Below are 14,491 nucleotides of genomic sequence, written 5' to 3'. Positions count from 1 at the left end.
TGTATTCCTTCAAAGTCTTTAGCAATTCTGTGTGGATGTAAACATGATTGGAAAGGCTAGATAACAGTATTGCAGAGTACAAATTAAAAGTTAAAATCACAATGTAGCAACTGCGGAGAGCATCATTCACCTTGCTCGCCAAACTGCATGATTTTACAGAAAGAGAGGAAAATCATGGAATATAGGACCCTGGACCGACCTACCTACGCTGAGGCTAAGAGGAACATTGAGCGCCTACATCCTGTGCCTATGACCGAAAGAAATCCCGCCACTATGATAACAGTTGTTGCCCCATCAGTTCCTTGAATTTCTGTCACCTCTCAGAACTGGGAGACTACACCTGTCTCCTCGATGGTGGGGGGGCACTTCCTCCTCCGTTGCTCCCGCACCACCTACTTCAGGAGCAACAGCCCCCACCCCTTTCACCCCCCCCCCACCCCCACTTTTGGGGATTTCAGTCCCCAATTCTGAGCCAGAGAAGCGTACGGCTTCTTCAGATCCTCTCATTACAAAGGTGTCCCTTGGGTCTGTCCACTGGAGAGCACGTGATGACCTGTGTGGTAGTGACCACTTCCTCATCTTCCTGTCACTGTCCCAGCGTTATGTCCACAGACGCCTGCCCAGATGGGCTTCAAACAAGGTGGACTGGGAGACTTTCACCTCTAATATCACCATTGACTCTTCCCCCACATGGTAACATTGATGTGATGGTTGAGCAGGTGACTACCACAATCATTTCTGTGCCAGAAAACGCGATCCCTCATTCTTTAGGGTGCCCCCGGTGAAAGACAGTTCCTTGGTGGTAGCCGGAATTTGCTGAGGGAATTAAGGAGTGTCACCAAGCTCTACAGCGGCATAAGCGGCACCCTTCCCTAGAGCACCTCATAGCCTTTAAACGGCTCCGTGCCCGTAATAGTCAGCTTATCTAAAAGCGGAAACAGGAGTGTTGGGAGAGGTGCGTGTCAACCATTGGGTGCCATATGTCACCTTCCCAAGTCTGGGCAAATATCAAAGGAGTTTTTAGGTACCATACCCCAATGGGTGTTCCTGGTGTTAACATAAATGGCGTGTTATCTGTCGATGCAAACACGATTGCCGAGCACTATGCTCGCACCTTTGCATCGAATAATTACCCCCAGCCTTTTGCCCTCTCAAATGGCGGATGGAAGAGAAAGTTCTCTCGCTCACTACATGCCACTGTGATCCCTATAATGCCCCATTTACAGAGTGGGAGCTCCTTAGTGCCCTTGCACATTGCCCCGACACAGCTCTTGGGTCTGATCGCATTCACAGCCAGTTAAACATCTCTCATCTGACCACAAGTGCCATCTCCTTGTCATCTTCAACCGGATCGGGTGCAACGGCATCTCTCCATCGCAGTGGCGGGAGAGCACCATCATTCTGGTGCTCAAACCCGGTAAAAACCTCTTGATGTGGATAGCTGTCGGCCCATCAGCCTCACCAACGTTGTGTACAAGCTGCAGGAACATGTGGTGTGTCGCCTACTGGCTCCATGTCAGGGCAACTTCTGCCAGGGGCACACTACCACTGATAATCTTGTGTCCCACAAGTCTGCCATCCGAACAGCCTTTTCCAGACACCTACACCTTGTTGCCGCCTTTTTTGATATACACAAAGCGTATGACACCACCTGGCGACAGCATATCCTTGCCAAATTATACGGGTGCAGTCTCCATGGCTGACTCCCGATTTTTATCCAAAGCTTCCTGTCGCTCTGTACTTTCCTACTTTCTGTGTGCAAGTTGGTGCCTCCCATAGTCCCCCCCCCCCCCCCTCTTCCCCCATATCCAGGAGAATGGGGTCCTGCAGGGCTCTGTATTGAGTGTATCACTATTTTTACTGGTCACTAACGGTCCAGCAGCAGCTGTAGGGCCGTCAGTCTCACCCTCTCTGTATGCAGACAACTTCTGCATTTTGTACTGCTCCACCAGTACTGGTGTTGCTGAGCGGTGCATACAGGGAGCCATCCACAAGGTGCAATCATGGGCTCTCACCCCCGGCTTCCAGTTTTGGGCCGCTAAGTCGTGTGTCATGTCATGCACTTCTGTCGGCATCGTACCATTCGTCTGGAACCAGAACTTTACCTTCATGACGATCCACTCACTGTAGTGGAGACATATCGATTCTTATGACTGGTTTTCGATGCCCGATTGACTTGGCTACCTCACCTTTGTCAGCTTAAGCGGAAGGGCTGACAGCATCTCAGTGCCCTCCTCTGCCTGAGCAACACCAACTGGGGTGTAGATCACTCTACTCTGCTGCAGCTCTACAAAGCCCTTGTTCAATTCCGCCTTGACTATGGGAATGTGGTTTATGGCTTGGCGGTGCCCTCAGCATTGCCTGTACTCAACCCAGTGCACCACTGTGGCGTTCGCATAGCGACAGGAGCTTTCAGAACAAGTCCGGTGACCAGTGCCTTGGTGGGGGCCGGAGTCCCTCCATTGTGGATCCGACTTGCACAACTGCTCGCCAGTTATGCAGCACACATTTGTAGTTCTCCTGAACATCCGAATTACCGTCTCCTTTTAGTCACCCGCGTCAGTTCATCTCCCACATCAACAGCCCAGGTCAGGGCTAACGATTGTGTTTTGCATGCGATCCCTTCTGTCTGAACTGTATTACTTCCCTTTACCACCTCCCATCCCAGTCAGTCCGCATACACCTCCATGGTGTACACCTAGGCCACAGATTTCGCATGACCTAACGACTAAGTTACTCGTGCCGCTCTCTGCTGTCACTTCCTCTCGATTTTTGGCGTGTTCCAGGGCTCTGAAGTGGCTGATGGCCACGTTGGTTTCGCCTACATCCACAGAGGCCATTTTGAACAGCATTCCTTGCCCGATGGCTGCAGTGTATTCACTGCAGAGCTGGTGGCCATCTCTCGTGCACTTCAGTATATCTGTTCTTGCCCCAGGGAATCATTTCTTCTGTGTACTGACTCCTTGAGCAGCCTACAAGCTATCAACCAGTGCTACCTTCGCCATCCTTTGGTAGCGTCGACCCAGGAGTCCATCTGTGCCCTGGACCGGTCCCGTCATTCAGTGGTGTTTGTGTGGGCCTGAGGACACGTCAGCATCCCAGGCAATGAACATGCCGACAGGCTGGCCAAACAGTCTACGCAGAAACCACTATTGCAGATGGGCGTCTCTGGACCTGACCTGCGTTATGATTTATGCTGTAGTGTTTTTCAGCTTTGGGAGACGGAATGGTATAACAGTACACACAATAAACTGCGTGTCATTAAGGAGACTGCGAATATGTGGAAGACTCCCATGCAGGCCTGTCGCAGGGAATGAGTTGTCCTCTGCTGGCTCCGCACTGGCCACACTTGGGCGACCCACGGTTACCTCCTGCGCCATGCAGACCCGCCTGAGTGTTGGTGTGTCGCCCGGTTGACAGTGGCCCATACTCTGGTGCACTGTCTCACTTTGACAGCCCAGTGACAAAATCTTGGGTTATTGGACTCGTTGCTGCTAGTTTTATCTGACAATGCCCCATTGGCTGATTTAGTTTTACGTTTTGTTTGTGAGGGTGGGTGTTATCATGTGATCTAAGTTTTAGGGCATGTCCTTTGTGCCTCTGCGTCCTCCACCCTAGTGCTTGTAGGGTGGAGATTTTAATGTGTTGCGGAGTGGCTGGCTTCTCCTTTTTTATTCTCGTGGTCAGCCAGCCATGGTAATCTGCTTTGTTGTTCTAATCTCTTCATCCTGTTTCTTGCGTTTCTGTGGTTTTCTTGTCCCCTTTTGTCCATTTACGTGTTTGTTGCCCTTCATTGTTCTTGTGATTTTTTTCCTTTCATTCCGTTTTGAGTTGTCAGTCTTGTTTGTTTTATCCTCACACTTGTGGGATTGTTTTATTCGGAACAAGGGACTGATGACCTCGTAGTTTGGTCCCTTTCCCCCTCTTTTAATCCAACCAACCAACCAAACTGCTATCAATATTTTTGGCTCAACAGATCTGTGAAAAAAATTGTTCTCTTTAATGAAGGTAAACAAATCTCCATGAAGAGCCACTGTGACATCTCACTGCAATTGTACGAATTGCAAGTGCAAGATTGATTGCACCAAATATAACTCGTCTTCTTCATTGTAAAGAGACTCACACCTCCACATCATCTACTGAATGACATTCCAGACACACAAGAAAACATAAGCCTGCATTTTGTTTATGGTGAATTATATTTATTCATTCATTCATTTATTTCTGTATGGTCTAGCATTAACTATATTCCTGGGATGTTCTGGTGCTATCAGTATTCTATGCTTTGCTGCAGATGTATGTGATAATTTGTCACGTGATAGATGGAATGTATCTCTTTACTCCGTCCAAACTTCCACACCCCTGTGGGTCCGGAGGTTAGAATAGACCCGAGGTATTCCTGCCTGTTGTGCGAGGTGACTAAAAGGAGTTTCACACGTTTCGGCCTTTATGTGATGGTCCCCTGTAGGGATTGACCTCCATTCTTCAAAATTTTCCTGAGGAGCGAGCCAATTGGGGAAGGGCGCCTTACAAGGTGCATCGTGTCCATTGTGCATTGAGACCTTTAGCCCACTTTCTTGTCGTTGCATTGCAGTCCTGCCCATTCTCCATCTCTTGGGTGAGGACACCTTCCTGGGTGCGTTTTCCACCATGCACTGTGCTGTGTTGATTTCTGCATCGATGATGACCATGAGTCCATCATCTCTTGCTGGTGGTGAAACACCAGCAGTCTCTAAGCGATCACGAGCTCAATTCAATGCACAGAAGCACAACCCCAAATCGTTCCCCTCCCTGGCCAAACCATGGGAGGAACATCAGGCTAAGGATGGCAGCAGATCTTATTCGCCCTGGTACCTTGTATGTTCTAGAGCTGATGGGGAATCTTTCATGATGATGAAACCTCAGTTTTTTGTTGAGCATTTAGAGGACAAGTTTGGGGAGGTGGAGGGCTTGATCAAAACAGCATCCTCTGCCCAGTCTGGGGGATGTTTCTGTAGCCATCACGCCCCATAAGAGCTTAAAATATGGTCCATAGTATCATATTTCACAGAGACCTTCTTTTGCAGTCCGACGATGAGCTGCGCACCAATTTAGAGTTGCAAGGTGTACATTTCATCTGGCGTGTCCACAGAGTTCCGAAGGATAATCAGGTTGCCACCAGTGCCTTCATCTTGGCCTTTCAGGATGATACATTGCCCGAGAAGGTAAAGGCGATGGTCTACCGGTGTGATGTAAAGCCCTATATCCATTCCCGATGCGGTGCTTTAAATGCTGGAAGTTTGGCCATATGTCTTTCCGCTGTATTTCCAGCCGAGATTGCGGACGCCCATCACATCCCAATACTCCATGTGCCCCGCCTCCCATCTGTGTCAACTGTGGAGAGCACCATGCGCCTCGCTCGCCTGACTGCAGGATTCTCCAGAAAGAAAGGAAAATCATGGAGTACACTGAGGCTAAGAGAAAATTTGAACACCTGCATCCTGTGCATATGACGAACACCTGCATCCTGTGCATATGACATCGTCTTACGCCGCTGCTACAACAGTTCTGGCACCATCAGCTCCGCCAACCCAGGTCACCTCTCAGAGACAGAAGACTACACCTGCCGCCTTGATGGTGGGGTGCATTTCCCTCCCTGTTGTTCCTGCACCACCTACTTCAGGAGCAGCACCCCCCCCCCCCCCCCCCAACCATCAGAGATGTCTGTCCGCACTTCTAAGCGAGAGAAGCATAAGTCTTCTTCAGCTTCTCTTGTTACGAAGGGGTCCCTTGAGTCACTTCCTTCCTAGGTTTCTTCAAGTGGGAAAGACGACACCCGCCAGTGAAGAATGAGCCAGTGAAGTCCTCCCAGCCAGTGAAACCCAAGGAGCAGTGAGAGAAATCCAAAAAGAAAACCACTAAAACCAAGGAAATTGCGTTGGCACTTACACCACCGCCACCTACAAGCTCTGCGGCTGAGGATGGGGTGGAGATTTTGGTGTCCGCTGAAGACCAAAATCTCGCCAGACCCTCAGACACAATGGATAGACTGCTCAGGCAATAAATTGGTGGCAGCAGGTGACTCTGAGGTGTAAACTGCCTCGTTGAATGTTCCATGCCTTCCCAGTCTCAAGATGTCATCCTCCAGTGGAATTTCGGCTTTTTTTTCCACCGCCTGGCTGAGCTACGGCAACTGTTAAGCTTTACACCAGCTATCTGTATTGCCCTCCAGGAAACCTGGTTCCAGGCAATGTGGACCCCTGCCGTCCGCGGCTATAAGTGATATTACAGGAACTGTAGCGACTATAATTGAGTGTCAGGTGGAGTTTGCGTTTATGTCCTAAACTCAGTCTGTAGTGAAACTATGCCCCTTCAAACTCTCTTGATGCTGTGGCTGTCAGAATGACGATGACACAGAAATAACTGTCTGCAATGTGTGTCTTCCTCCAGATGGTGCAGTACCCCTGAATGTATTAGCTGCACTGACTGATCGACTCCCTAAACGTTTCCTACATTTGGGAGTTTTTAATGCTCATAAGCCCATAACCCGTTGTGGAGTGGTACCATGTTTACTGGCTGAGGCAGAGATGTCAGAACTTCACTTTTGCAATTTGACCTCTGCCTCTTAAATACTGGTGCCGCCACAGATTTCGGTGTGGCCCATGGTAGTTACTCGGCCATTGATTTATCAGTTTACAGCCCAGGACTTCTCCCATCCGCCCACTGGAGAGCACATGACGACCTGTGTGGTAGTGACCACTCCCCCATCTTCCTGTCACTGCACCAGCGTCAGGCGCATGGACACCTGCCCAGATGGGCTTTGAACAAGGTGGACTGAGGAATCTTCACCTCTACTGTCACCACTGAAACTCTCCCACACGGTAATATCGATGCGATGGTTGAGCAGGTGACTAGCAGAATTGTTTCTGTGGTAGAAAACACGAACCCTTGCTCTTCAGGGTGCTCGAGGCGTAAGGCAGTCCCTTGATGGTCACCAGAAGTCGCTGAAGCAACTAAGGAGCGTTGGCGAGCTCTACAGTGGCGTAAGTGGCACCCTTCCCTGGAGCATCTCATAGCCTTTAAACGGCTCTGTGCCCATGTTCGCTATCTTATCAAACAACAGGAGGAGGAGTGTTGGGAGAGATACGTCTTCAGCATTGGGTGCCTCACATCACCATCCCAAGTCTGGGCAAAGATCAAACGTCTTTTTGGGTACCGGGCCCCAACAGCTGTCCCCGATGTTATCATAAATGGCGAGTTATGTACCGACGCAAACGTGATTGCTCCTTTCGGGTCAGAGTTGGCTCTTATTTTAGCTCTGCTCATATTCAGGAGAACGGTGTCCCACACGGCTCTGTTCTCAGTGTTCCCCTCTTTTTGGTGGCGATTAATGGTCTTGGGGCTGCGGTGGGCTCGTCAGTCTGTTCCTCTCTATATGCCAATGACTTTTGTCCTTATTACAGTTCCCCAAGCATCAGTGTCGCTGAAAGGCAGCTGCAGGGAGCTATCCATAAGGCACATTTTTGGGCATCCAACCATGGTTTTCAGTTCTCAGCCTCTAAGACCCGAGTGATTCATTTCTGTCATCGTCGAACGGTCCACCTCCTTCCAGAGCTCTACCATGCCAATGAACTCCTTCATATTGAGGAGACGTATCGCTTTCTTGGCATGCTGTTTGATGCTCAGCTTACTTGGACACCTCATCTTCGCGAGCTTAAACAACGGTGCTGGCGACACCTCAACATCCTTCGCTGCCTCAGCCACACCGTTTGGGGGGCTACATGAACAACCCTCCTACAGCAATATAAGGCCTTAGTCCAGTCCCGCCTCGACTACGGGAGCATGGTGTAAGACTCAACAGCACCTTCAACGTTGCAGATCCTCGACCCGCTTCTCCATTGTGGCGTCAAACTGGCGACAGGTGCCTTCTGCACTAGTCCAGTGGCTAGCCTTCTTGTAGAAGCTGAAATGCCTCCCCTACGATTCTGCCGACGACAGTTGCTTGCATCATACATCGCCCGCATCCATGCCTCGCCCGAGCACCCAAGCCGCAGGCTCCTTTTTCCACCTTCTGCACTCCCCTCCCCACGACGCCAGCCTAGGTTGGGTCTCCCAATCGCGGTCCACGTTCGTTCCCTTCTCTCGTCACTCGAGTCCTTTCCCCTTACTTCCTCCATCCTTCCGGCCCTCTTCTTCTACCCCTCCCTCACTTGCGGCTTTGCTTGGATTTGTCCTGTGACTCCAAGTCCCCCGTTCCACTTGCCAGTCTTCGTCAACAATTCATGGCTCTACTTGCCTCGTTTCGAAATGCCGATATAGTCTACACCGATGGTTCTGTGGTCAATGGACGCATTGGGTTTGCTTTCATCCACGGTGACTACGTTGAGCAGCATTCCCTGCCTTGTGGGAGCAGTGTTTTCACTGTGGAGCTGGTTGCTCTTGATCGTGCACTCGCTCACCTCACCTCACCTCGCCTCACCTCACCTTTCCTCCTGCCCTGGGGAGTCATTTGTCATATGCAGTGACTCCCTGAGTGGATTGCAAGCACTCGACCCGTGTTTTTCTCAGGACCCTTTGGTGCGCGGTATTCAAGATGCTGTTTTTGCTCTCGCTGAGTGTGGTCATTCAGCGACATTTGTGTGGACCCCGGGCCACATCGGCATTCCAGGAAATGAACGTGTCGATCGCCACCCCTGGAGCTTGGTCTCGTGGAAAGAGACTTCTGGCCAGCCCTACATCGCAAGGTCCGCGATGAGTGGAGCTCTGAATGGTCTGCCTTGAACACACCAAATAAGCTCCGCATGGTAAAGTCGTCCACGGCCGTATGAAACTCATCCTTGAGGAGCACACGTAGGGACTCAGTTGATCTCTGCCGTCTCCGAATTGGACATACGCAGTTGACCCACAGCTATCTCCTTCGTCGTGAGAACCCGCCCAAGTATCGCTGTGATGCGGGGCTGACAGTGGTCCATCTTCTGATGGACTGTCCCCTTTTAGCCCCCTTGCAGCAGTCCTTTAATTTATCAGCTGCACTTCCTTTAATTTTAGGTGACGATGCCTGTATAGCTGACTCAGTTTTACGTTTTATCCGTGCACCAGCAGGGTTTTATCACTCACTCTAGTGTGGGCGCTCTCGCATGATTTCTCAGGCTACACCTACTCCAGCGGCTTATAATTGTGATGTGGATACCAGAATAGTGTCTTTTATGGCAACAAGTTGTGTTGGTACCTCTATCAATGCTTTCCAGCTGGAGGTTCTTTGTTTGTAGTTGAGTGGTTGACCTTTTCCCTGATCCATCAACCACTGTAGTCTGCTTTACTCGAGTCAACTATTTGCTCTGCTCCTTTTAAGTGTCCTCAATTTGGTGTTATTGCGGTGTTCATTTTAGCTCTGTACCCCCTTGGTGTTCCCTCCCTCTGTGTGCAGAGGTTACGCTTTTACTGTATAGGCCTTTTACAAGTATGTCTGATCGGAACAGGGGACTGATGACCTCGATGTTTAGCCTCCATCAAACCCCAAAACCAACCAACCAACCAACCGGTGTGTAAAATGAATGCTATAAGTAGTTTGATTCATAAGCATTTTCCAGTTGGATGTTAGATGAACAAATGGAAATTCAAATGCTTTGAAGACCAAAAACACCTGCCATCAAGCAAACACTTTCATTGAAAGGTAGGACCTTCAGTGGAATTTTCAGTACGAGACTGATTGCACAGCTGTAATGTAAAAATGCTCTGTTTTAGTTTCCATCTGTTCGATTTTGAAAATTTATAGAGCTGTTTTAGTATCCACATAACTGAGCAAAGTCTGTCTCTGAACATTGTTGAGAAGAGGCCTTCGAATGTAAAGATAGTCAAAGGTGGCTCATGTTTATCACCTGAAGTTATGCAGAGCTCCGTTTTCAGAAGTTCTCAAGTGACAATTGCATTGGAAGAATTTTTCTCAAAAAGACTGCATCAACAGCTGATACTTTAAATTGTGGGAATATTCTGAAAAACATCTGAAACAATTCAATACTAAGAAGGAAAAACTTGATCACTTTCTAATGAATTTACTGCAAAGTGTGAACCATGACTTCATCAAGTTTGTGCAGAAGTCGTTATGCATGTTTCATGGAAAAGCTATAGTTGATAGACTTTTCTGTTAACAAATAATTTTTAGTTGAAAACTTAGAAGATACAGTTGTTGCAGAAAGAGGTGTTTACTGTGTAATACAATCAGGTGTTTACTGTGTAATACAATCATCAGATGGTTTACTCATTAGTGAGAAACAACTGTATGTAGTCTTTACAAGATCGGTTACACTAACTGTGAGGTATGCTTCACCAAAAAAGAGTAGGAGCTTTAGAAAACGAGAAATCTGATAAAAATGAAGTGGCCAATCGTAAAAGAAGAACAGTTCAAGAAATAAAATAGCTTAAAAAAAGGAATGATTATAAAAAAGGCAAAAGAGAAGCCGAAGTTTTAGATGTTGAAATTTCAGATTTAGCTAAGAAGCTTAAACACTGAATCTTTTACAGTGAAGTTTAACATTTGACGTAAATTTTGTACCTTCAAAATTTTTATATTGTCATAACGAAAATTGTAAGTTTTCACTAGATTTCTGTGTGAAAACAAATTGTATTTTAACTAATTTAATGATAAATATATCTGAAAATAGTCGTACCCCATCCTACATTTAAATGTTTTTATAGCATTTGATGAGTGGTAAGCAGCAGAATGGTCCGTTATTCGTGTAGGGAAGAAGCCAAGATGGTGTTTGTGCGTGGCCAAGCAGATGAAAATGGTCTAGAGGCAGCACGACTATGCCAAAATGAGTACCCTCACAAAAGCGAACCACATCGCACACAATTTCACGTCCTTTTTGGGTATTTGTGTGATCATGGGTCCTTTCAGATAGACAAACATACAGGAAGGTGGCAGATTGTGTGTACAGTAGATTTGGAGGCCTGGGTTCTGCCTCTCGACTGTTTCCATCTGCTTGGCCATACAGTATGCTGCGTCAATCACACAGCCGGCGACACACAAGGAATATGGCAAATGGTCAGAGGAACTTTCATCCATCAGTGCCACCTACTGTGACAACAGTGCACACATGTTCATAGGACCTTTTTTCCTCAATTTCCAGTCATGGATCCACCCTCATGGTTTGTCGGTTTTATTAATGTTGACTCTAAGTAATTACATTATTCATGCTGACATACAGTTTAAATAATATAAGAATTATCACATTCAGCCTTTATTTCAACCAGCTTTCAGGTTTATAAAAAAGTGCTTTGTCATTGTACCACACACATTTTTGAGAGGTCATGAATATAACTGAAGAGGTAATGAAATAGTCATGAATTTGATCCTCTGAATATCTGCAGACACTGTAGGAGCGATTGTTGTTGATCTTGCTTCATTGCATTGCAGTGTTGTAAATGAATTCATAATGGGTGGTGCAGGAACAAAATAGGTAGCACTCTAATTACTGAAGTGTTGCATTCCTGGCTTTAAAGTTCATTTTCAATATATTTATCAAGTATAATGATATACAGTGACTTTAATACAATGCTGCCGTACTGCAGGCATTCTAACTCCAAATGCTTTGCACAAAGAATCACAACCGACTGCCTCCCTGTGATCACTGCCAAGGTGCTTAAAAATACAACAGTTACATGTACTGTAACTCATTACTGTGAATATTACATTAATTAAATTACAACTGAAAACTAGTAACATGTTTCTTATCTTGCGTAATAATATAAATCAACACAACCCAGACATTTCCGGTTGTGGGAAGTTCTCATATGATAATCAATTAAATGTTGACTTCTGAGAAATGCTTTTTTGTCATATTTTAATTGCTTTATAAATCCTATCTTTAACATGTGTTCAGAGTCTATTTCTATTGTTGATTCTGTTGCATACAAATCTGTTGAGGTGCATAAATGTTAAGATCCAATCCCAGCTGTTACTCAAAATCTACAACAAAAGTACATGACTAAAGGATTGAATACATTAGTAGTCCTGGCATCAGTAATTTTCATATGTGGTATTCCAGTCTGCCATATTACAAGGTGCCAGTGTCAGGGTGTATGTATATAAAAAAAATCAGATGGACAATGCATCCTGCTTTCCAACAGTGAACTGATGAGGAAGGTTGTAGAGGTATTATCACAGGCCACTGATTTATCTGCAATCATTTCTCACATGGTACAGGAACCTATTGGCCATCAGGTTCATACATCCATGTATTTATTTTACATTAACATCACCACTATAGAGTCCTTCATCTGTTTTTACTCTACATTAGTTCCCGTACCCCAGCCCCTTTACATCCTATTTCGTAGGCTTTTGTTATCTTTCTTCCCTTGTGTGTGCAGACTACATTCCCTGTCCATCAGTATCAAACTCCTTTTCTGATATTTTTGCCCATTATTTTTGTTAACTTAATTTAGTGAACATCAGCCTTCGCAACAGAATAAAACTGTGTGCTGCTCTGAAACCAGAAGCCAATTCCTGTCTTTCACTCAAAGTGTTTCGGCTGTGTGACACTAAAAGTAGTACATAGGGGAGTAAAATGACTGATGGTGGCCTAAAGTGTAGACTGGCAACAGCAAGAAAAGGACTTGTGAAGAAAAGGAATTTGCTGACATTGAATATAAGTTAAGTGTTTGGAGCTTGTTTTTCAAAGCATTTGTCTGGAGTGTAGCCTTGTAAGGAAGTGAAATGTGGACAGTAAGCAGCTCAGACAAGAAGAGAGTAGAAGCTTTTTAAAATGTAGTGCTACAGAAAAATGCTGAAGATTAAGTAGGTAATTAACATAACTAATAAGGAGTTGCTGAATAGAATTGAGGAGAATTGAAGTTGGTGGCATAACTCGACTAAAAACTGGAGATCCGTTGGTACGACACATTCTGAGACCTCAGGGAATTGTTAGTTTAGTATTGGTTTAAAGTATGGCTGTTAAAAATCGCAGAGAGAGACCGAGAGATGAATATGTGTATTTGTAATCAATTTCTTGCTCAATTTTTATGCATCCATACACCTATCAACGAATTGTAGTACTTTCTATCAACTTAAATCTCAGTAACTTCAAACATGCAACAAAATTAATTTTCTGAAGTGGGGTGAAATAATAAGCTATATATCAGATGAAGATTGTTTCCATGAGAGGAAATCGGCATTAATAGTTAAAAGTTGTGTGTATCATCTTAAATTGAAATAAATATGTGAAATGTTCGGAGGTGGTTCAGTCCAGAAATAATAGGGATTTTTAATGAGAAAGTCATAGCTTTTAATGAGCAAAAATAGTGACTGAGAAAGAGGCATGATTAGTTGTAGTTTTGTGCAAAAAGTGTTTAGTTATTTGGGGTTCAGCATAGATATTATGGACAGCTTTAATGTAAGTTTTTGTGCATAAAGATGTAACTGAGTGCTTTAAGTAAATTTAACATTGCTACCTATTTAATTTAAAATTTATGCAAGCATCCATAGGATCAGGATCTGTGTAGGTTGTATTGTTATTTTTGACCACCCATGATACCAGCTTACAAACACAGGGTACTAGGACATGTATTTTTATTGCAAATATTTGTACAGGTGATTTAAGTGCTACACAACTTCATCTAGTAAAGTAACATTATGTGAAAGCAGCAGAATTTATATCTATTGATTTCATTCTTGGTAGGCAGTTGTTTATAGAAGAAAATAAAGCAATATAAAATAAGCTGCTGTGGACAAAATAAATTAATTTTGTATTCAACATGTGTTTTAGAGCTTTGTTTCCCAACCATAGAAGAATCAAGATGGCTTTCAGGTGTGGAATCAACATACTGGCTGAAGCACATAAAATGCATTTTAGCTGGTGCTGTGAGAATTGTTGATAAAGTAGAAAACCACAAAACCTCTGTTCTAGTCCACTGTTCAGATGGCTGGGATCGCACAGCACAGGTCAGTTTCTCATTTATTTATATGGCATCAGTATTTAAAATATTATCTCTCCCTCATGGAAGAACTTATTTCTTTTGTCTTTTCTGATGACTAGTGCTGCAACCGTTTCAGTCTGCCTTAAAATATCTTCTGAAAGTGTGTTTTTTAAATGTCACACTCTTAACCCTCAAGCGGGATTGCCAGTTTTTGTGACATGAGCAGGTGCATGGTGCACTTTGTACACATTTAAAGAACAGCTGTCTTCATGTTGCCAAGGTAAACATGAATAAGCAAAATCACAGTTTAACATTACTTTAATTAAACAGCAATAAAAAAAACATCATATGAGCTAAATCACTGTTTATTTAAAAAATAATAAAATAAACTTTCATTATATCACTCGGATGCCATGATTCTCGCACAGTAATGACGAGCTCGAAGCATGAAACAGCACATTTGCATCAGATCGCAGCCGACCATCTATTAGGTTGCTAATTTTCTCATATAAAACTTCCTCATTGGGGGATTGTGCCACAAGATTGGAATCTGGGTCATTTTCTTGCCCAGATCATTTTTTTTCTCCCCTGGCATGCA

The 14,491-nt window shown here is 45.2% G+C and overlaps 1 protein-coding gene across 2 annotated transcripts in view; it reads left to right on the top strand.

Annotated features, from left to right (window-relative positions):
* Positions 1 to 14,491, top strand: part of LOC124555567 (myotubularin-related protein 2) — a 182,921-nt gene that overhangs the window by 89,886 nt on the left and 78,544 nt on the right. For both annotated transcript variants that reach the window (XM_047129526.1, XM_047129525.1), the window contains one exon: positions 13,743 to 13,918. In XM_047129526.1, the coding sequence (XP_046985482.1) occupies positions 13,743 to 13,918 (176 nt within the window). The remainder of the gene's footprint in view (positions 1 to 13,742; positions 13,919 to 14,491) is intronic.

The sequence above is a fragment of the Schistocerca americana genome, chromosome X, assembly GCF_021461395.2.
Source record: "Schistocerca americana isolate TAMUIC-IGC-003095 chromosome X, iqSchAmer2.1, whole genome shotgun sequence".
NCBI lineage: Eukaryota > Metazoa > Arthropoda > Insecta > Orthoptera > Acrididae > Schistocerca > Schistocerca americana.
Note: the sequence above shows the minus strand (reverse complement) of the source record. Positions and strands in the feature narration are given on the sequence as shown.